The 23,505-nt window shown below is 43.1% G+C and overlaps 1 protein-coding gene across 1 annotated transcript in view; it reads right to left on the bottom strand.

Annotated features, from left to right (window-relative positions):
- The window catches only part of PDE11A (phosphodiesterase 11A), a 425,526-nt gene extending 415,788 nt beyond the window's left edge, over nucleotides 1–9,738 (bottom strand). Inside the window, exon 1 of the mRNA XM_075529079.1 lies at nucleotides 8,821–9,738. Within this exon, the coding sequence (XP_075385194.1) occupies nucleotides 8,821–9,738 (918 nt within the window). The remainder of the gene's footprint in view (nucleotides 1–8,820) is intronic.
- Between the last annotated feature and the right edge of the window lie 13,767 nt (nucleotides 9,739–23,505).

Below are 23,505 nucleotides of genomic sequence, written 5' to 3'. Positions count from 1 at the left end.
GCAATGGTGGAGTTTCAGTGCCACCTCTAAGATGAAGCCTTCTGTCATCAGCCCTGTCACCAGGTGACTGCACTCATCTCTGAGACTAATGCATTTGGTTTGCTCCATGATCATGGCCAAAATGTATTTAGCAGAGCTGGGTAATGGCTGTTTCTGAATCATATACCCCTAGAATGTAAGCATGAGGAGGACAGGAAGCAGGTCACCTCATTTTCTATGTCCACAAGCTCCTACCCAGGACTTTAGGTTCAATGGACACTCCACGTGTATGAATGAGTAAGTGAATCTGTTGTATAAACAGATCAGGTTTTCTGAAAGCCTGGCACACCTGTAACCCTCCTGCGTCATCTCCTCTCTACCTTCCAACTCACCGAACAAAACATCCTGGACTGCTCTTCAGCCCAAAGCCCATCCAACACCTGTATCGTCATTATCAACACTAACACAAATGTCACCTCACACTTTTTATTAATGTTTAAAGTGGTATGTTCTGAGTGCTTAGAATAATCTCAAAGGGAACACCTGTTACCTGAATACTCTTATTGTCAAGTTCTTGAGGGCAATTTTTTCATTACTATATTAAAGTGAGTTGTTTAATAACTTATAACTGTCAAGGAGAAAAGGTACATTATAGTCACCATGATCTATGCCAATTACTTAAAATGATTCTTTTTTCCATGTTAATTCTTTCTTTCTCCCCACCCTGACTTCAAGTCTGCTTTGCAGACTAATAGGTGAAAGTTTCAAAAAGAATGAAATAAACTTCAGCTGTCTTTGCTGTCCGACTTTTATGCAACTTTTGTATTTCATATAAGACTCATCCCCTGACTCCAGTATGGCCAGGCTTGTAATAAGACTTCCATAAATATCATCAATGCCTTTCTCAAGCCCATAATATGAAGATGGTCCCAAGATGATCATCAATCTAGTTATCCAATGACTGAAATTTGAAGCTTGGTGTGAAAAAATTTTCTATCCTAAGGGCTGACTCTGAGAAGAAGCACCTCAAAAAACATTTTAAAAATACGAGGTGGGGGGAAAATATATACAGCAAGTTAGCCCTATGTACATGCAGACAGAAGAAGGCAAAACCAATAGGTGGGACCTCATAAAAACTAAAATTGTTACTCATCAAAAGATTTTATCAAAAACACACATAGGAAGAAATGTTCAAAAATCACCAGCCATCTGAGAAATGAAAATCAAAATAAGGAATAGATATGATCTACACCAACACTCCCTCTCCTGGGTATGCACCCAAATAACGAGGAGTCATCAAATGAACAAACATAACGCATCCATGTTCATCAAAGCACTGCTCGCGGCAGCATGAAGAGAGAAGCAACCTGTGTGCTCCTGAGCAGAGGAACGGAGAAAGACACTGTGGTACATGCACACAATAGAATACTGCACAGTGCTAGAAACAATGATGGAACCACAAAGTACCTCATGGCATGGACTGAGCTGGAGAACATTATGATGATTGAAATTAGGCAATCACAAAAGGACAAATATTGCATGACACCACAACTGTAAGGATAAAAACTAAGGCAAAGATTTTCATACCAATGAAACAGACTTCAGAGGTTACCAAGGAGGCAAGATGAAGCAATAGGTTAGAGGGTAGACAAGTGTTCACCTGGGTGAAGGGGAAGACAGTCAAGAATGCCCAAGAGAGAAGAGAAATCAAGTGTGGGAGTAGGGGGCAGAGTAAGCATGAGGGGATTGGTAAGTAACTTAAATAATTGAATACAAAATTAATTATCTGAAATGTAAACACCCACATAATTCAGAATTTTTTTATTTATTAAAAATATATAATGGAATTTTTCCACAAGCATTTTGAAGCCCACTTATGCTGAAAAACATTCAACTAAAAACAAATACACTTAAAATGAATGAAATGCGTGATTTATGAAGTACATTTCAATAAAGCTATTACTTAAAAAGAAAAGATTTTACCCAAGTGAAAAGATAAGGTTCCAACAGAAAGAATATCTTCAAAAATATATATTTGATAGGAATCTAATAACCAAAAAAATATATCAAATGTTGACAACCAAACAACAAAAGGACAAAAAACCAATCACAAATGGACAAAAGACTTGACTAGCTATTTCACCAAAGAGGACGCTTAAATTGTCACTGGACACATTTTAAAAAATGTTCAGCATCATTAGCCACCCAAGGAATGCAAATCGAAAGCAGAGTGAACTACCATTTCACTCCAAGATGACTAACCGACCCCTGGCAGAGCAAGTAGGCTAACTGTCGGACCACTGTAAGTTGTTCAGGGGTCCAAATCTCCCAGGCCTTCGTGGGAGCAAGAAGAGGCTGCCTGATCCTATAAAGATTTACAGTCTTGGAAAAATCAAAGGATTAGTTCTCTTCTGTCCTATAGGATTGGCAGTGAGTACGATAGCTATGATCTTGAAAAGCAAGCAAAAAGCCAGAGAATAACAAAGGTGGGGAAACCACAACCCTTATCCATTGCTGGTGGTGACGTAAATGATACAGCCATCGTGGAAAACAGTATACTGGCTCCCCAGAAAGCTAAAAATAGAATTACCATATGACCCCACAATTCTATTCTTAGGTTTATACCCAAAAGACTTGAAAGTAGAGACTCACAAAGGCTCGGCACTACACACAATAGCCGAAAGGCGGGAAGCGCCTCAGTGCTGTCACAGGTGGATGGAAACGTCTTGACACCTGCTACAGCACAGGTCGGATACAGTGGTCCAGAAGTTGCACTGCGTAAGAGTTATAATTGCTGTTAATAAACTCTCTACCCATGAAAGCAAGAATTGGCTAAGGTTGTGTGATAGACACTTTTACAGTACTGACCAAAATCAAATGAACAAAAACAGGAGAAGCTGCGGAGGTTGCTTGCATCCAATAAACACCAAGTGGAATTTGATGGTTTGGGGTTAGGATCATGGCTTCAGATGTCCTTCTGTTTATCTGCTAGCCCCTTGAGTAGTGTCTGGGATCTCAGAACCTTAGGAGTGGCCATAAGAAGTACAATAATTGGTCTCTGGTCACGTGGCACAACAAAGGAAGTACTTGGGAATAAGAAGATGTGGAGTGCTTGATTAATTGCCTCCATGAACAACTGCCCCTTTTCCATGAGATCAGAAGGGCTGGATGTTGTCTGCCTACCTTTACTGAACATTGTGATTTCAAAATTCCATAGCAGAATCCTATCAAAAAGGGAGAAATGCAAAATGGAATTTCATATCCTCCTGATCTCCTGACTTCTTAGAACCTTGGAGGATGGATGAAACTATTGTCCTGAGACCTTAAACCAAAAATGTGACTGATGTCATCTTAAAACCAAACAACATTTGACCTTCACTGGACAAAAAGGTATGCTCTGCACATGCTCTCTTACGATCTATCTCTATGGAATCAAACTGAGGATACCAATGTAAAAGACTCCACAGGGACATGCAGGGGCAGTGAGCTTCTGACAATGATGGCGGAACAGCAAGTGGTTACACAACATGAAGAACGTAATCAATGTCGCTAAATTGTACCTGTAGAAACTGTTGGAACAAACGGTGGATGTTTTGCTGTGGAGGTTCTTTTTCTACAGCAACAACCAAACAAATAAAAGTTAGTGGAAACAGCATTGCACACACACACCTCACTTAAAGACATGATTCGTTTCTAAAGGGCAGAATTATGGGAAAATTGGCTTTATGCAAAATGTATGGTAGCCGCAGTCGAAACAAGGCTGTGATTGAGAGTTTACTAGCATGCCCTCATATTCAATGAGCAACAGAGGAGCTGAAATGAAATCATCTTATTCTTAAAATTCCTGACTGACTTCTGACTGAAGCTTCAGGTTGTACATGTCATGGCTACTTTACTGCCAAATTACATCTTCTCATAACTGCCACATTACATTATTAGACCATGGCCAAACCACGGAGAATCATGGCCTCGGCAAGTTGGTACATAACCTTAACCATCACGGCCAGTGTTCCACTCATCTCTTACCTCGGCATTTGTTTCTGCCAGGAGTACACAGTCCATGTGAAAAGTCATGAGAGAGAAGATATTTTTAATAGTGTGGTAACTAAAGGTCAGATACAGAGATAGTCAATAAGTGAGGAAGAGAGATGGTTATGAAAGAATGGGTTTTTATTTGTCTTGCAGGGCGGAAAGGCGGTGTGTGTCCGTGAGTCACGGGATCGGCTCGGACCAGGGGAGGTGGGGACTGTGGGGCCGAAAGCCTGACAAAGGCGGGACCAGAGATTCAGAGGGAAAGATAAGGAGAGAGACAGACAAGGGACAGAGGTGGGAGGGTGGGGGGTGGCGAGGAGAAGGCCGACACAGACAGGGAGGCAGAAAGAGATGCAAAGAGTAGAGCTACAGAGAGATGGGGATACCAAGAGACAGACAGACAGACATTGAGACAGATAAGGAGAGATGCTGAGGGACAGAGAGGGCTTGCCCAGGCCGGAGGGCCTCCCAGGGAGAACGTGGGAAGGGTCCCCAGTTTCTGATGGAGTTGCAACCCATGACATCAAAGAAAATGTGTAGGAATTGTTGAAGGGAAAACCAATTCACTCTGTGTTTCCTAATCACGGCAAAACAGGGTGGGGGGGCGTGAGCTGGAGAACTGAATAAACAAGACAGGTGTGGGGAGAGACAGAGACAGTGACGCAGGCAGATTCGTCTGGCTATATGAGTGACAGAGTAAGACGGATGGAAGGAAAAAAGAAAGAATGAAAAAGACGGTTAAACTTTTGCATAACAACTTTGGGATGTTCACATAAAAAATTTAAACAATAACAATTAATATGAGAAATCAACCTGAATTTGAAAGGTGGTCAGTTTCTCGGGGTTTATTTGGTCCGTCTTCACTGAGAAAAATTTTTTTATTTAAACTGCCATCAACACTGGGTCTCTACTCAAGTATACCTTCAACACAAGAAGACTTTTTTCTAACAATCCGGCATTCTGAAGTCCTCACCTTCCCAACATGATTGCTGAAGACAAATGGGTGCATAAGCAAATGTGGTAAAGAGTGTTGATGGTGCCCAGCTATCAAAACATACAGCATCTGGGGTCTTAAAGGCTTGAAGGTAAACAATCAGCCATCTAGCTGAAAAGCAATAAAGCCCACATGGAAGAACCACACCAGCCTGTGTGATCATGAGGTCGTGAGGTGTCGATGGGATCAGGTATCAGGCATCAAAGACCCAGAACAAAAAATCAGGTCAATGTGAATAGGGTACGGGTGTGGGGAGTGCGGAGTGGAGGTCCAAAGCCAATCTGTAGGCAATTGGACATCCCTTACAGAAGGGGCTCAGGGAGAAGACAGGCCAGTCAGGGTGCAGTATAGCACCAATGAAACATACAACTTTCCTCTGGTTCTTTAATGCTTCCTTAACCCCACTATCATGACCCTAATTATACCTTACAAATCTGGCTAGACCAGAGCAGGTACATGGGTACAGATAAGAGCTGGAAACACAGAAAATTCAGGACAGATAAACTCCTCGGGACCAATTTTGAGAGTAGTCATACGAGGAGGGGAAAGGGAAGGTGGGGGGAGATAGGGGGAACTGATCACAATGACCTACCTATAACCCCCTCCCAGGGGGGATGGATAACAGATAAGGAGGTAAAGGGAGACATCGGACAGTGCAAGACATGGAAAAATAATAATATTTTCTAAATTATCAAGGGTTCATGAGGGAAGGAGGGAGGGAGGGGGGAGGGGAAAAATAGAAGCTGATACCAAGGGCTCAAGTAGTAAGAAAATGTTTTGAAAATTATGGTGGCAACAAATGTACAAATGTGCTTAACACAATGGATGGATGTATGGATTTTGATAAGAGTTGTACGAGCCCCCAATAAAATGATTTTTAAAAAACTGCCATCAAATTATTCCAACTCATGTCCAATTTTATAGGATAGAGTTGAACTGCTCCTGTGGGTTTCCAAGGCTTTCTAGGAGCCAAAAGCCTCATCTGTCTCCCTCAGAGAGGGTGATGGGTTAGCACTCAGGGCGTAATCTCTACACCACTCGGACTCTGGAGAAATATATAATAGCATACAAAGGAGAGGATGGGGAGGAATGTAGGAAGTAGCCTTATTACAACTCTATAAAAAGCTCCTATTGCATGAGTTGCTAAGAGAAAGAGAGTGTAAAACTTTTGAGAGAATAAAATAATCAGGTACCATCAATACATCTAGAAAAATCTTCTAATAGTATATACGTTAAATGCACCATATTTGTTTTAAGAGCGGGACGTAACTCAGAAAATTAGGCTGGTCATGCGGCATTCACATCCGTAAAAAGAAGATCAACAGATAAGATAGCGCCATCATCGTCAACTGCTATCATTTCCTGAATGGTTCCAAAGTTCCAGGTGCTATTTTAAGAGCTTTCATATAATATCTTATTTAATTATAATCTTTGCAAGGTATGTGTTTATTATTCCCATCGTTGTGGCAGAGGAAATGAGACTCCAAGATATTAGAAATTCCCAAGATCACACAGGTAGTGAGAGGCTGTACACCGTGTCTAATCCAGGCTAGCCAGACACCAACACAGTCTGCCCACCCTGATGTGTCCTCTCCAAAAGCTCAAGAAGACAAGCCACAAGAAAAGTTGTACATGAGAAACCTCTTGGGCTGTGGAATACTGATAAACTACGGATGGCTGTGGATAAGGATAATAAAAGAATAAATAGTTGTATCAAGGAAAGGTGCACCCCTACCACAGAGGCAACACTGCCTCGGAGCCACTCTCTACAGGGTTTCTGGGCTTTCATAAATCTTTACAGACGCAAACAACCTCACCGCGCTCCATCCAGCAGCGGGTGGGCTTGAACTGTTAACCTTGTGATTAGCAGTCCAATGCACACCTGACAATGCCACCAACATGAAGGAAAGCACACAAAGTTAGAGAAACTTGCTAATCGTAGAACAGATGAAGGCAAAAAGTCAACCAAGAGTTTAAGATCCCAATCTATATAACATCTTTGCCTTCCTTACTTTTTCCCTGTTCCCCGGAAAACCCAGTCTTCTTAGTAGCCCAGGGAGGGGGAAAGACATCAAAAACAAAACAACTCTACCCCCAGTGTCAGCTCCCAAATTTTAGAAAGCATCTGTGCTTGGTACTCCATCTGCAGGGTAAGGGGAGCGCCCAGAGGAACGTCAGAGGTTGAAACTCTGATTTTCTATGCCTGTCATAACACCTGCAGCCACCATTCTAGGCAGCAGGCAGGCCAGCTCACTGCTGAGGAAGCCAGGATGTAGGCTTGTGGAGTAAGGACAGTATGTGCAACGTATTCAATGAAGGTTAGGTGCTGAAAGAAGACAGCAAGAAGTAACAGGAGAAAAATCAACGAGGGAAGAATAAATAATAATAAAGGCAATAAAGAGAGAATATGGCCATTTCAATCCATAACAAAGAGCATCCAACCGTTTTTGCTTGTTTTGTCTCTAGCCCAAGCATACGGTTGGGATGTGGGAAAATGATAGGAGAGGAAGGAAGATTTTAATGATTGTTCACCAAGTTTTTGCAGAAACTTTAGAACATCAAATATTAAATGTCTTAATTTCACCCGTGGTCTTCCAGGATTGAAGAGAAATATACTTGTTGAAGAGCTTAATTAGTTGCTTGGCCTAAATCTAACCATGTCTCAAATAATGCACCTAATTAAATAGCAAACGTTAGTAACGGTGATGTTTTCCCCAGCATCAATAGTAAAGTGTTATGCTGGTAGACATCACATTAAAATGTGATACTGGGTTTTGGCTAAGCCAGTAAAAGTTCTATGTAAAAATGAAGCAGATGAATTTCTACCTTTAGTGTCCCTTCTCTCACTTTTCCTGTCCTAATCAACAACAGCCAAAGTCCAGAGAAACGTCGCTCTATGGGGCAAGTGAGAGAAACCCTCACTAAATGCCTGCAAAATGCTCATGAGCAAGGATATGTCTCCAGCCCTTACAAAGATGTCTCATTGGACAGAGCATCTCCTCACATTCAAGGAATAAACACAGATGAAATCAGACCTGGCTGCCTTTCAGAGTCAGCATCTCAAATCAAGTTCCAATCACGGGGAACATGAAAGGTGTAGAAACGCCAGAAGCCCACATGTGGAGCTTCCCTAGCCATCAGAAACTCGGATGTTGCCCCTGCTGTTTGCCTGTGGAGCCTCTGGAATAAATTCTCAGTATGATTTTTATCTCACAAGCAAAAACCTACTATCCAACGTCGGCTAGCCAACAGAGCCTTCGATTCTCATACAAGCCTGAACTCTACACTCGGCCAAAGCCAGTGTTAACTTAGAAATGAAAAAGGCACCGATGGAGCAAAGGCTCTTTCTTTCCCAACTTTTCTCCTCTTTGTCCAACTTCCCTGCCTTAACACCCAGGCAACTTAAAGTAGATAACGTGGGACAGAAGTAGTTGGGCGCTTTGTTCCTTTTCCAAACCTGAACATCTGGTACCCAAAGGTATCAGAGATACTTGATGCCCATCTACTTCAGATGAACACTGGAAATCCAGAGCGATCATGGATGATCATCGGTTCTAGACCCTCATTGATGCATTGTGATGTTCTTAGAGGCAAAGTATCTTGACTGAGAAACAAGAGCTATGACTGATAAATTTCTTCTGAGTCACTTTGTATGAGGAAAAGGTCACTGCATTAAAGATGGTGTCCTAACAGTTTAACTAATGTAACCTCAAGAAGCAATTTAAATAGCAAGACCCGTATTGTGTCCTAGGACCCCAAAAGGAAAGGGAAGAGTTGGCTCCCGGCCCCAAGGAGTCCTGGGAGGAGAGTCCTACCTGGTAGGCATCGGGAATGTTGACCGTCTCTCCGTGCTCCGCGACATAGCCAATGATGCCTTTGCCCCAGGGGACCTGCACCTCGTTGGAGTTCTCTGTGCTGCTGCAGGGCAGCAGTGGGGTCCCAGCATGCACATCGAAGAATTTGGAGACCAAGCTCTTCTTGCCTGCTGCTGCCCCTTCCACTAGGAAGAGCGAGCAGCGGTCAGCGTCCACCATGAGGCAGACAAAGATGAGGATCTTGTAGCTCAGGCTGGTGAGGTCAAGGTCGTTGGAGATATCCTTGACCAGTTCCAGGAAGAACTGGCGCTCGTTGTGTTTCTTGAGATGGCACTTGTAATCGATGGCCGTCGGGGGATATTGAGGCAGATTCACCCTGGATTCCAGTAGGGCGCTGAGAATGTGGGCTGTGGTGGGAGGCAGGGAGCTGGCCTTGCGCAGAAGTGCCCTGCGCCGCACACTGCTCAGGGGTTCTTGGGCCCTGGAGGTCACCTGTTCGTCATAGGTCCTGTTCACGTGGATGGCCTTGGAGCGAGCAAAACTCTTCCTTAGCTCTTTCTGGGAAGCTCTCCGCTGCAGGTTTCCATCGCCACCACGGCTGCCACTGGCCCAGCCGGGGCTCAACGGAACCGCACCGCAGTCCCCCACGCCAGGAGTGGGCTGGCTGGTGGCACAGCCGTCGGGTCCAGTGCCACCACCACTGAAGGAGCTGCCTCTCCCGCCCCCCGGAGCCGAGCTGCTGGGAGCAGCCCCAGTGGAGGGCCTGGTGGCCGAAGCTCCCTGCGGCTGGCTGTGCCTCAGCAGCCACTTCTCCACCGTCTCCTGCTTCCCCTTCCTCATCAAGTAGTCTTCAAACAACTCCGGGTGCCTGTCCAGGAAACTTTCCACTTCCCCAAAGTCCAGGTGAGGGCCCGCCATGGTCCCCGACACCGCGGGAGCTGCTCCTCCGCGCTTTGACCCAGACCTTCCCGGCCCCACCACCCCTCTAGCGGGGCCTGCACATGTCTTCCCACCGGGCTGCCCAGCTCAGTGCCACCGCCCCTGCCAGCCGGCCGGAGGCTATTCTGAGCGATGGAATCCCAGGCGGGAGGTTCGAACCCACCCCCTCCCGCTGCCCGTCCTGCTCCGCACAAGTGCCCCGCGCCCAGTGCCGCCGCCGCCGCTCCGATGCTGGAACCCGGGCTGTCGCTGCTCTGGAGTCGGCTGCTGCCTCTGCCGCCGCCGCCGCTGTCGCCGGAGGAGTGGACCGCGGGGACGGGAGGGCGGGCAGGACACGCCCCTGGGTGAGGCTCCGAGCCCGGGGCGGCGGAGAGAGGCAAGAGCTCGGAGACGCGCAGCGAGCCCCAGTCGGCGGCCCAGGAAGCCTGGGGCTTCTTGGAAAAGTCTCTGGACCCCCGGGCCCGAGCCTGGGAACGCAGCGGACTTCTGATTGGAACACGGTTGGAAGCGGGGAGCGCACCTTGTTCCTGCCCCCTCTTCCCGCCCTCCTTCCCCCCACCTCCCCAGCCCCCCTGGTCTCCCGCGCCCTCCCCGCCAAAGCCTTTGGCGTTTCACCAGGGCCCCGCCGGACCCCGTCCCCCGTCGGGAGTCCAGGTACGCGGAAGTGTCTATGCTTTGCTTTAAACCGTCCCCGAAGCAGGCGGACTCCCGGCCACAAGATGCCCAGAGAGGGGCAGGGTCCTGTTTCTGGGATGTGGCTGTGGATTACTGGCTCCCTGGATTCCCAGGAATTGTACCAGCACTGCCCAGCCCCGTGTGGGAGTTCAGTAAATATTCGTGGAACTAAGTTTCCCCGAAATTAACGCATGAAGGCCCCTATGTGAACGCTTACTTCATGAGTTTAACCAAACCCAGGGACCTTGGGGAGAAGAGAGGAAGTGGGAGGGGCGTAACACCTTTGCACGGATTAGGAAGCCCCAAACTTTTCAAAGGCATATACCAGAGTGGACGTGGGGTCTCAGGGGGCTTCCTTCCACCCAGTCCTGCACAACGGCTGGGTCCGCTTCCTCTCCCGGAGGACTTGCTATGGCCTCCTGCTTTCTCTGCTTAGCTCACGCCAACACTTCCTTTGCAGTCAGTGTCCTGGGACTTGGGACTTGTATTTAAGGGGTTCTGCTGCTTGGAAGGCTTCTCTTTCTGATGCCCTCGGGATATTCACGATCTACCTCGTTGCTGCTAGTTTGGCCAAGAATAACATCAGGTTTTCCCTGAGCCTCTTTCAAATGTAGAGGCAAAGCCCCAGGTGAGATGCCAGGAAAGAGGCACAGGCTGATAATACTTTCTTGAAACCCAAAGGACTCCTCTTTGGTGGGAAGCAAATGCAGATGGGGCCCCATCTGGCTCCTAGGACAGCAGGATACCTGGACGTGCTCTTCAAGACTGGGCAATGAGGTCCAGCTGCAGAGGAGGGTTTGCACAAAACTGCCATGCTCCTGCACGATGGCCTCGGAGCTAAGCGCATATGTCCTGAGCACTTGCTCGGCATCACTCGGTGTAAAGCAACGTGCGAATTAACCCTCAGAGCACACTTAAGGGAACCAGCCCAACATTTTCTGGGTTTCTTCTGAGTTGGCTACAGCCATATTTCCTGCTTGGTGCATGAGGCGGCCAGAGTAGTCAAACTCGCGCCTGAGAAGAAGCAGATGCCGGAGAGCACCCATCCGAGTGCCCGCAAGGTTCTCATGAAGTGCACTGATGTGGCCCCGGTGCAGCCTCCTCTTCATTCTCTGTTTGTAAAATGGCCTGTGTGTTAGTCACGGACCCAGCGAGAAACAGGGTATGCTCACATGAGAGTCGTTCTGGAAAGTTAAGTTACAACAGGCATGATTTCAAAGGTGAACTGTAGGTGATCCACAAAGGATCCTTCACTAAGGAACCAGAGGCTCACATCTGCAGAGAAGCCACCACCCCTAGACCCGGGAAGACAAAGAGGGGAGAGGTTATCGGTACCCAGAGAAGAGGGTCTTCTGTCATGTGACATTTGCCTTGAGAGAAGCTGTGAAAGTCTGTCTGAGGTGATGTCAAGAGTAATGAAGACACATGAAGAGTACATACCCTGAACTCTCTCTCTCTCCCTCCTCTCTGCTGCTGGAGCTCCTCCCTGCCCAAGCCCAACCAAAAGCTGGAGGGTGCTTCGCTGGAGTGTGTGGAAATCTACGTAAGCCATCCTATGCGGGCAGTTCGCAGTATGTTGTCAGGAGAGACCAGCCGCTGGAGAAAGATATCATGCTTGGCAGCGCAGAAGAGGAAGGTCCTGGACAAGATGGACGGACACGGTGGCTGCAGCACTGGGCTCCCACAGGACAACAGGTGTGGGGCCGGCACAAGGTCGGAATGTGGTTGCTTCTGTCGTACACAGGGCTGCTTGGAGTCAGCATCCACTTGATGACACGAAACAACAGCAACACGGGGAGCATAGCAAGGACAAAGGAGTAGCTGCACCGGATCTGCGCAGACTAATGGCAGATGCACAGCCCAGTGTGGAAACGTGAAGCTGTCCCCTGAGGAAATGGTGAATGCTATTACAAACAAACACTCCGAGTAGTTCTGTTTGCTTCTTACTCATCTGTTAATTCCATTAAAACGCTCTGTCCAGCACTCCACAATGACATTTGCTGTCAACAACCCCCCGTAGGGCACTAACCCTGGAAAGATATGTTATTATGCAAATACAACGTCCCACTCATGGAAGAAGCTCCTTGTCTCCCGTCCTAGCCCCTAAACTGAATAGAAAATGCCCACGGCAGCTTGAGAAGACAAAGGAGAATACTATAATGAAATGTGCGAAGACCTAGAGTTGGAAAACAAAAACGGAAGGCAAATTGCAAGCCTCGAAGTGCAATATTGAAAGATTCTATGGGAAAATATTGAATAATGCAGGAAGCAGCAAAAGAAGTAGGAAAGCAAAGAGAGCCTGAAAATAGTAAGTATAAAAAAATAGTAAGTATAGGATAGTGCCAGGCCATCATGCCTTTGGCATCCACACCAAAACCCAACAATCACCAGTCCTATAACCTTGGAATGGCAATCATGTGGATCTGAAACAACAGGGAGTTTCAGCCTTAAGACCAAGGGCTACAAATGAGATTGATGTGAATCCCAATTCACTTAGTAGGGATTCCACATCAAGTCTTTCTGGTTTGGCCTATAGAGGATGGTGTGTACCTCAAGAGAACAGAGTCTAGGATGTCATGTACTCACCACATCGATATGGCTCTGCCATTGTGAATGAGTGTTATGGAAAGGTTCACTCTATCACCAACCCCAACTGTTTGTGTGAATAGTGTCCAGTCACTTAAGAATTTAACCTGTGCTGCAAGTCAGCAATTCATGTACAGCAGTCTGTAGCCAGTCTGCACTTGTGTAATGTCCTCTTGCCAATTCTACACCAGTGGTTAAATTAATGACAATATCAATAGAATTAACTTATCCCTCAGGAGGATGATTGATATTGTTCTCTAATATAAAATTATACTGATGGCTCTAAAGTGAAGCAGAGACATATATAAACCATAGATACATAAATAGACATTTGGATAACACTTAATTCTAGCCCAATCTGAGATCAATTAGTTCATGTTATGGCCCTGCTTGATACTCATCCTCATGAAGAGATCACTGAAGATATGGCTTCTACAGCAAAGTGTGACAAAGGAACTAGGTGGTGTCTGGCTATAGAAAGAATAGTGTCTGGGGGCTTAGAGCAGCCATCTGAGTAGGGCATCACCTTGCCCCACACAGAAGAAGCACACCAGCCTGTCTATGTGATTCAAGAATGTGAATGAATCCAAATTGAAGGAGGGAATGGGATCAGAGCTTACAATGTGAACCCCTGATGTGTGGAGAGCTGTGGGTGACAGTGGGGACCTAAAAGCCATTTGAGGTCCATACATGGATGAAGCCTCCAGGGAATCACCTCTGACCAGGGATGTCGATAGTCTTGCTATCATGCAAAGTGCAGTGTCTTTTTTTGTGTGCATGTTTTGTTTTTCTGTATTTTGTTTTCGATTCATTTCTGTTTCTGAAATCCAGGATAAGAAGAACTATAGAGATGGCGGCTGCATGGATGGCTTCTCGAGGGGTGTGGTGGGAGAGGTTGGGAGTGGTGGGTGCTGATGACAATGAGTATGTAAGAAAGAAATGCTAAACAATTGATTGTGAAGATAATTACACAACGCTCTTTAATACAATTGAACTATTGGATTATAATATAAGTGAAATGCATGCCAAGAAAACTCTTCTTTAAAAAAGAGAAGATGGAATGATACAGAGTCACTGTACCCAAAAAGAGCGAGTCGACATTCCACCATTTCAGGAGGTAGCATATGAGCAAGAACCAATGGTGCTGAAGGAAGAAGTTCAAGCTGCACTGAAAGCATCAGCCAAAAACAAAGCTTCAGGAATTGATGGAATTACAATTAAAATATTTCAACAAGCTGATGAAGCATTGGGAGCACTTATTTTTCTATGCCAGGAAATTTGGAAGACAGCTACTTGGCCAACTGACTGGAAGAGATCCAAATCTGTACTCATCCCAAAGGAAGGTGATCCAACAGAATGCTCAGATTTTAGAACAATATCATTGATATCACAGGCAAGTAAAATTAATTCTGCTGAAGGTCACCAACAACAGCTGCAGCAGTATCTTGCTAGGGAGCTGCCAGAGTTCAAGCCAGATTCGGAAGACGAGGTAAAACAAGAGACAGCATGAATCATGTCAGATTGAGTAAAGCAGAAAAGGGTTTACTGAGTTTTATTGACTATGCCAAGGCACAGGGGTCATAACAAACTATGGGTAACCTTGAGAGGAATGGGAATTCCAGAACACTTCATTGTGCTCCTGCAGGACTTGTCCATGGATCATGAGGCAGTTGTGTGAACAGAACAAGGGAATACACATGTTTTAAAACCAGGAAAGGTGTGTGTCAGGGTTGTGTCCTTTCACTGTACTTATCAAATCTGTATGCTTGGCAAACCATCAGGGAAGCTGGATGATATGAAGAAAAATGTGGCATCAGGATTGGAGGAAGGCTTATTAACAACCTGCGATATGCAAATGACACAACCTTGCTTGTTGAAAGTGAGGAGGATTTGAAGCAGTTCCTGATGAAAGTCAAGGATTACAGTTTTCAATATGGATTATAACTCAATGTAAAGAAAACTAAAATCCTCACAGCTGGACCAATAGGTAACATCACAATACATGGAGAAGAGGTAGAAGATGTCAAGGATTTTTGCTTGCTGGGATCCACAATCAGTGCTCATGGAAGCAGCAGTCAGTCATGAGATCAAAAGACGTATGGCATTAGGTAAATCTACTGCACAAGACCTCTTTAGAATATTGAAGAACACGGGTGTTACTTTGAGGACTAAGGTGTGCCTGATCCAAGCTATGGTATTCTCCATTGCGTCCTATGCATGTGAAAGTTGGAATTGAATAAGAAAGACTGTAGAAGAATCAATGTATTAGCATTATGGTGCTGGAGAAAAATATTCAAAGTACCATGGACTGCTAAAAAGGCAAACAGATCTGTCTTGGAAGAAGTATGGCCAGAATGCTCCTTAGAGGCAAGGATGATGCGACTTCATCTTGCATACTTTGGACATGGTGTCAGGAGAGACCAGTCGCTGGAGAAGGACATCGTGACTGGTAAAATAGAGGTGCAGTGACAAAGAGAATGGCACTCAGGGACATGGACTGCCACTGAAACCGTATCAAGGGGTTCAAGCATGGGAACAATTACGAGGAAGGTGCAAGACAGGGCAGTGCTTCATTCTGTTGTGCATAGGTCGTTATGGGTTGGAACCGACTTGATGGTACCTGACAATCACAACAGCAGCAGCCCCTAAGCTGGAACTATTGTTTAAGTAATCTCTCATGGGAGAAGATGGAAACGCCTTTCTATAGACAGTTTTTAAGGGTTTTTTTTCTAATCCTAGCTTTGAATGCCCTTATCACTGTCAAGTAACACTTACTCAGCACTTAATATACCCAGTGCCAAACACTGGTTAGCATGCACGGTAACCTTGGTTATTCTAAAGGGGACTCGTTACATTTTAGAACATGGTTGAACCTTAACAATCCACTTCCATTTTGCTTACATGGAAATTGAGATCTAGAGCAGACACATAGTTCCTGCAAAGTGACCTCCCAAGCACAACCTCTGATCTGCTCCTGATTGCCTTTCACTCCAGTGACTGCTCACAATTTGCTATCAGTTTATTGAAAGCCATCGACTTCTGTGACTTAGTCCTGTCTCCTACTCATTCTCTCCTAAAGCTGTCACCTTGACTTTTACTTTGTATCCAGTGAGCACTTTCAGATATGTAAATGACTGTTGACATAATTTTCAAAATGAAACATACACTTTAAGAAATCAAAATGGTGAGGAGGGATGTAGGCAGGAAGCACAGGGGAAAATTGGGGTGGGTGATGGTACATTGAGGGATTATGAGTGAGTTGAAACAAAATGTGTATGAATTGTTGAATGTAATTGAATGCAAATGAATTGTTGAATGTTGCTCTATAAACCTTTATCTAATTCACAATAAAAAGTTAACTAAAGAAAAAAAATTGTAGTATCGTTCTAGTAAGAAATAGACATTCACAGGATAAAACAAAAGATGAATTATTCCAATATGGATTCATAATTAATTATAGTCTCAGAATTATATTAAAATTAGCAGATTTTTACATTTCAAAGACATCTAAGTGAATAATTGACCCATCAAGGTACAGAAAAACAAGTTTCAATATAATGCCATAAATGTTTCAGAATATTGCTTCTTCTTCTTCAAATAGAGTATTTTATATCTCCAGAAATAATTTTTTAAGCAGCATTAGTATCTTATGAAAGAAGGTTCTACTGGTGCAAAAGGTTGATAATAGTTTAAGAGTTTCAAAATATTTCCCCTATCACTGTAGTTCAATTTTAACAGGATTTATGAGTAAACACAATATAAAAGATTCCTTCAATCTTTGTAAAAGTAATTTCATTGAAATTATTTTAACAGCCAATGCAGCAGTCCGTTAGATGATGAGAATATAAAATAGTATAAGAATTAGCTCTTTCTGCAAAGACTATACACACCTACCTAGGGAAGCAAAGCATGAATATTAAAGTGGAATTGATAATGTCAGATACAATTGATGGAGTATGACAGATAAGAAAATGCATAACACACATCAGAATCATTCCTAAATACCATGATATATGACACCACTTATTATCCAATGACAATCCAAAACAATAATTAATATTCAGAACATGGGCCACCTACCAATAACAAAAGTTGGCAGGAAAAATTCAGCAACAGATAAATTGATCTTAATTTGGAAGTGATATGAATATGTTAGAAGGATGGAAATAAATGTTAAACACTAATATCTTTCTTCTTAATTATGAAGGTTTCATCCACAAAATTAAAAGTACTCATCATTCAAGGTACTGTAATTATGTCTTATTTTTTAAGAATAAAATTAAAATGCCTTATTGTTAAAAGACAGTCCCCATTTGTCTTAGCTGTTATTTATGGCTTGATTTACAAACGAAATATTCCCTTCTAGAGTCACTTTTATAACAACTAATAGCTAAAGAGCAAATACATCAACTTCCAACGTTTCACTTTATTTTTGTATCAGCCGTGAGAAATGAGACCAGAATAAGGCCGAGCAGCTAGTTTCAAATAGTCATTTCCAAATGCACTCTACAAGTTCCTCATCAGACACTTTACAATGATTTAATTTCAGAATTTACCTTTTCAATATAAACACATCAAAATCAAAGACGGTTTGAACTTGGGGCAGCCAGGAGGTTGTTGCCAAATTCGTCCTTTGTTGATATAAAGCAAACGTGAACGGCTAACGTAACAGTTATTCTGGAAAGTATCATCGTCATGGCTGTATTATCAGATGAGCTAATGAACGTAGCCTTGTGAATCTCTGACCCGGTCAGCCCAAACAGGGCTTGTACAGCTCAAAGAACAAGTTCAAGTTCAATTCTTCTTCTGTGGTACGTTTGTGAGTATTTCAAATTAGGAAATCATCCAAATGATTTATAAGTCACCGACAGTCCCGCCACTAGTTTGTGTTTTAATCATTTTCTTCCAGCCAAAGTTTCTTTGTTTACAACTCAATTTTAGTTTGTCTACATAACTTTTTCCAACATCATTGGGGCCAGATCAACTTTGAAAATCATAATTTTCTTTATTTTAGAAATATTGTTAGAGCATATATCGTATCTTACATAATGTCTCCTGTGGGATCAGGGGCAACATCTTCTAATCAAACACATTCACATTAAAGTTTCTGCAGCAAAACATGAATTTTGTGCTAGGTGATATTAAATGAAAGTTATAAAGAGCCTCATTTCAGTAAATTTGCCATACATTTAGGGAAATATACAAATTTATTTGGAAGGGTAAGCAAACACAAATAACTAAAACAATCTTAAATAAAGTCAGTAAAGTCACACTTTTTGATTTCAGAGAATATATAAGGAAATAGTAATTAAAACAGATTTGTTTTAGTATAATAATAGATAGATAGATAGATAGATAGATAGATAGATAGATAGATAGATAGATGGAATAGAATTGAAAGCCCATAGATAACTCCATTTATCAATGGTCAATTGATTTTCAACATGATTGCTAAGTCCATTCAATAGGGGAAGGAAGAGTCCCTTCTATAAAGGTGCTGGAGATATTGGATTTCCACATGCAGATGAATGAGTCAGGGTCCACACTTCACCGTGTGCACTAACACAAATTCAAAATGGATCAAAGAACTAAAAACATAAAAATCTTAGACAATAATATAGAGGCCTGGCTGTGGAACCTAGTCCTAAATGATGAATTAGCAAATATAACAACAAAAGTACAGGAAGAAAAAAAGTAAATGAGACCGCATAAAAATTAAATACAAATATTCATAAAAAGGCTTTAATAATATGATGAAAAGATAACCTACAGATTTGAAAGAAACTACCCAGAAACTATGTATTTGATAAGAATCTAATGTCCAAATTATTTATATATATGTATGTATATATTAAAAACCCACAATTTAACAACAAAAAGGGAAACAACCCAATAAAAAACTGGACAAAGGACTGAATAGACATTTTTCCCAGGAAGATACTCAAATAGCCAAGAAGCGCATGGAAATACACTCAATCCAATTGGCCATGAGAGGAGCGCAGACCCAAACCCCAGTGAGCTATTACCTTACCAAATTCGATTGGCAATGATGAAGAAAAAGAAAACAAAAGGGACTGGCCCCTATGTAGAGCAATTAGGACCTTCATGCATTGATTATGGGAATTCAAAATAGTACAGTCACTGTGGAAAAGCACTGGGTGTGTCTTCAGAAAGTTAACACAAAACTACCACGTGATTCAGGAAGCCCAATCTTAGATACCGGTGTAGAAAAGCAGGGACACAAACTGACGGGTGTATACCAAGGTTCGCTGCAGCACCGACGAAAGGTGGAAACCGCCTAAATGCCCATCGACAGATGAATGAATGAATAAACAGAGTGTGGTACGAACGTGTAATGGGATGTGTATTACTCATTCATAAAGAGAAATGAAGTCCTGGTGTATAGACCACACATGGATGGACCTAGAAAACATTGTGTGTGAAAGAAGCTATAAAAGGACAAATGCCATATGGTCTTAGTAATAAGAAATAAGTAAATATATAGAAGTCGAAAATCATTAGTGATTTACCAGACATGGGGGAAGGAGATGAGGGGAGGTTTTGCTCAGACAGAATAATTTTGAAATAACTAGCAATAAAGGCTGCACCGTGTAAGAGCAGCAGCAATGTCACTGAATTCGTCAGGTTAAAATTGTTCAATGGGTGGCGTTTTGTTGTGTACCATTTTTCCATAATAAAAATAGACACCTATTTCTTAAAGTTAAACATAGAATTCCCTATGACTCAGCAATTCTGCTCCTAGGTTTATGCTCAAAAGAATTGAAAAACAAGAACTAAAAAAGATACTTGTACACCAATGTTCATATCAACATTATTTGCAACCATCCAAAGGTGGAAACAGACCAAGGATGACCCCCCAAAATGTGGTGTATCTATCATATAGGATATTATTGCACCATGAAAAAATGAAGTTCTACTATTTGAATCGGCTCTGATTCATGGCTCACTGGAGATATCTTTGTAGACCAGCTACCACCATGTATCATACGTACTCACTGAGAAAAACTTAATAGAGACCTTCCACTCTATTATCTTTTTTTAAGCATTTTATTAGGGGCTCATACAACTCTTATCACAATCCATACATATACATACATCAATTATGTAAAGCACATTTGTACATTCATTGCCCTCATCATTCTCAAAACATTTGCTCTCCACTTAAGCCCTTTGCATCAGGTCCTCGTTTTCCCCCTCCCTCCCCGCTCCCCCCTCCCTCAAGAGCCCTTGATAATTTATAAATTATTATTTTGTCATATCTTGCCCTGGTCGACATCTCCCTTCACCCCCTTTTCTGTTGTCTGTACCCCAGGGAGGAGGTCACATGTAGATCCTTGTATTCGGTTCCCTCTTTCCAACCCACTTTCCCTCTACCCTCCCAGTATCGCCACTCATACCCCTGGTCCTGAAGGGATCATCCACCCTGGATTACCTATGCCTCCAGCTCCTATCTGCACCAGTGTACATCCTCTGCTTTATCCAGACTTGCAAGATAGAATTTGGATGATGACATTGTGGGGTGGGGGGAGAATTTAGGAACTAGAGGAAAGCTGTATTCTTCTTTGATGCTGCATCGCATCTCCTCCCTCTATTATCTTTTAATGTCATCTCTCCTCGAACTTTTTGAAGGACTCTCAAGTTCAAAGCCAGAATTGAAAATATTATGCTAAGTGAAATAAACCAGAGAAACATGGCATGATTCTGCTAATGTCAAATATCTTACATAGGCAAATTCATAGGGACAGAAAAGTCCATTATAGGTTACCAGGGTGGGAAGCAGGGAGTAGGCTGAGCAGAGGTGTAGGGAGCTATTGTTGCTCAGAAGGGGTGCAGTGTTTTTGTTGGGAGCGATGAAACGTTTTGGAACTAGCTAGTATAGATGGTTGCATGCATTGGGAATACAATTAATGATGCTAAATTGTGCATTTTAAATGGTTAAACTGGCAACTCACATGTTATTTTTTTACAATGAAATTTTAAAATATATGCTTGAGCAACGAAGGCTAATTGCTACTCAACTTCCAGGCAAAGGAATGTCTCCAAAAAACAAAATAAGAAGAATTCCGTGGAAGCCTAATCATCACACGGCAGCATCGACATAAAGGACAAAATCAAACCAATTGTAGAGCCACCTGTCAAAAGCTCCACTCTCGCAGGTTGAAAACAAGATTGTGATTTTTAAGAACATTCAAAAACCGTCTGTGCAACAGTCCCCTGGTGCTGAGACTGGACTGGGTGATTCGCTTTGACATCTGGCCCGCAGGCAAAGAGGGCTCAAGTCCTGGGCTCAGTTGGGACTGTGGGACTACTCAATTGGTGTGCATGCGTGCGAGTGTGCGTGTCTGTCTGCCTGCTTTTGTCTCTTTTATCCAGTCTTGGGTCCTTTTACTCTCCCTGGGTTGTCTCCAGGACTAGTCCTCCAGCAGGCTAGCCAAACAACTCCCACCCTGGCTGAAGTCTCCCCAAAGCGCAAGCTCTCGGGCTTGCAAGGTTGCGAACTAGAGCTGGCACAGCATCATTTCTCCAGTCTTCCGTTAGTCAAAGTCAGGATCGAATAGTTCAAAGCTATGTCAGCCTCTATGCAATGCAGGAGAGGACTATACAAAGGCACACACACACATCTAGAAAGATGGCTTATTGGGGACTATCTTTGGAGACTAGCTACCATGATGCACAATAAATCCATATTAGGAAAACCTGTTCATTAATTCCCTTCCACTATAGTAAGCCACATTCTTGGATGGACATGTGATGGTTCAAAATTACTATATTTTTACAGCCAAACAATATTAACATAGCAATAATTTTCACGTGTTACTATTCTAAACAAGAAAAAGGGAAAAATTAAAACAACCCAAGAATCCTCTTGGCCATATTTATACAGAACGATTTTATTAAAAATAATTTCATTACATATGACCAAAAACGTCACTGCAGTCTTTCAAGAAGGACAGTGTTAAATGTGGGAGGGCGGAGGAGATGGATGACAGGAATTGAAATGTGTGAATCTCAAAGCCGGAACCCCATGTGAGAAGTAGAAAAACACGTTGTTCCAAATCAGAACTCGGGTTCTAGTCTCAGTTCTTGGAACAACAGCAATGAGGTGTTTCATTAGGGGCAAGTCCTGGGCCTTGGTTTTCCTCCATTGTGGAAGAGTTTGGGAACCGTCATTTTAAAACATTGTCTAGTCCTCTATCTTTTCTTCCAAAGGAGTCTTACTCCTAGGAGGTAAAGAAGAAGGATGGGTGCAGAAGAAAGGAAGGAGAGAGCCAACCCCTTCCTCAATCACTGTGGTTCTATTTTAAATAATGAGTCTGTTTGGGGGAAGCCTTATTTAAACAAAAAGCTCCGCAAATAAATCATTTGTGAAAGAGTGACTCGGCCAAACTTCCACATTTCACAGTTGCGCTAAGGTTGCGCCTTCCCGGACCCTCCCCCACCCACCCCATCGACTAGGACACCCACCGCCACCTGCCCTCCAGCAGCACTGTTCTGCATTTAAACAAGGCCCCACCTTGTGGAGAATAAGGAATTCGGGCTAAAGAACCCCCTGACATTGTGACTGTGATTCTGATGATAAAGACTATTTGTTGAGTTTAAATTCAGAGAAGAAATTTTGATTCTAAATTCCTTACCTGTTAATAGTTTAAACAAATGCATGGTGGAGAAAACGCTAAAGAAATGCTCTCAAAATTATGCTATACTGTAGATAATTGATTCTTGAGAAGTAAATGGAATACTGTCTCCCTCACTCTCTGGTATTCAAATGTGAAGATTTAGCCAGGGTCCGTGGTTTCTAAAGATTTCTCTCGGTTCCTTCAAGTTAACATACGTCACATTTTTACTTTAAGCAAACAAAACAACAGTTGGTTCTTTCAGATTAATATCAAGATATGCATTAAAACTGCATCTGCTAAAAGCCATAAGAGTACATCATATAGAAATGGCCTGTAATGTTTTTCAAATGTATTTTTCTTAATAGGTAGTCAGTATAATGTTTCCTGGTTGCTGAAGTCTCATGGTTCCTAGGAATGAGTTCTCTGATTACTGTACATATTTTTTCTACTGCATGTATAACTCAAGATTCTGAGATATGTGCAGACCTTAATTCTTATAAATTAATTGTTTTCCGCATTGTTCTGTTAAGGGGCACCAATTTAGGTTGAAGACCCCTTCGAGAGTAATCCCTGAACGGTTCCTACCATTCACTGAGCGGCTATGTTGTACAAAACAGCGCCTGCATCAGGGCTTAACCAGCGGAGTAGCACTCTAGGAGTGACAAGTTGCTGGTTTGCACTAACAAGTACCCACTGAATTACTACCAAAGCCATGGTGGTGTACTGGTTACATGTTGGGCTGTGATCCGCAAGTTCAGCAGTTTGAAACCACCAGCCACTCTGCAGGAGAAAGACAGGGCTGTCCACTCCCATAAAGAGTTCCAGTCTCAGAAACACACAGGGAAAG

This window comes from Tenrec ecaudatus, chromosome 13 (genome assembly GCF_050624435.1).
Source record: "Tenrec ecaudatus isolate mTenEca1 chromosome 13, mTenEca1.hap1, whole genome shotgun sequence".
In the NCBI taxonomy this organism is placed as follows: Eukaryota; Metazoa; Chordata; class Mammalia; order Afrosoricida; family Tenrecidae; genus Tenrec; species Tenrec ecaudatus.
Note: the sequence above shows the minus strand (reverse complement) of the source record. Positions and strands in the feature narration are given on the sequence as shown.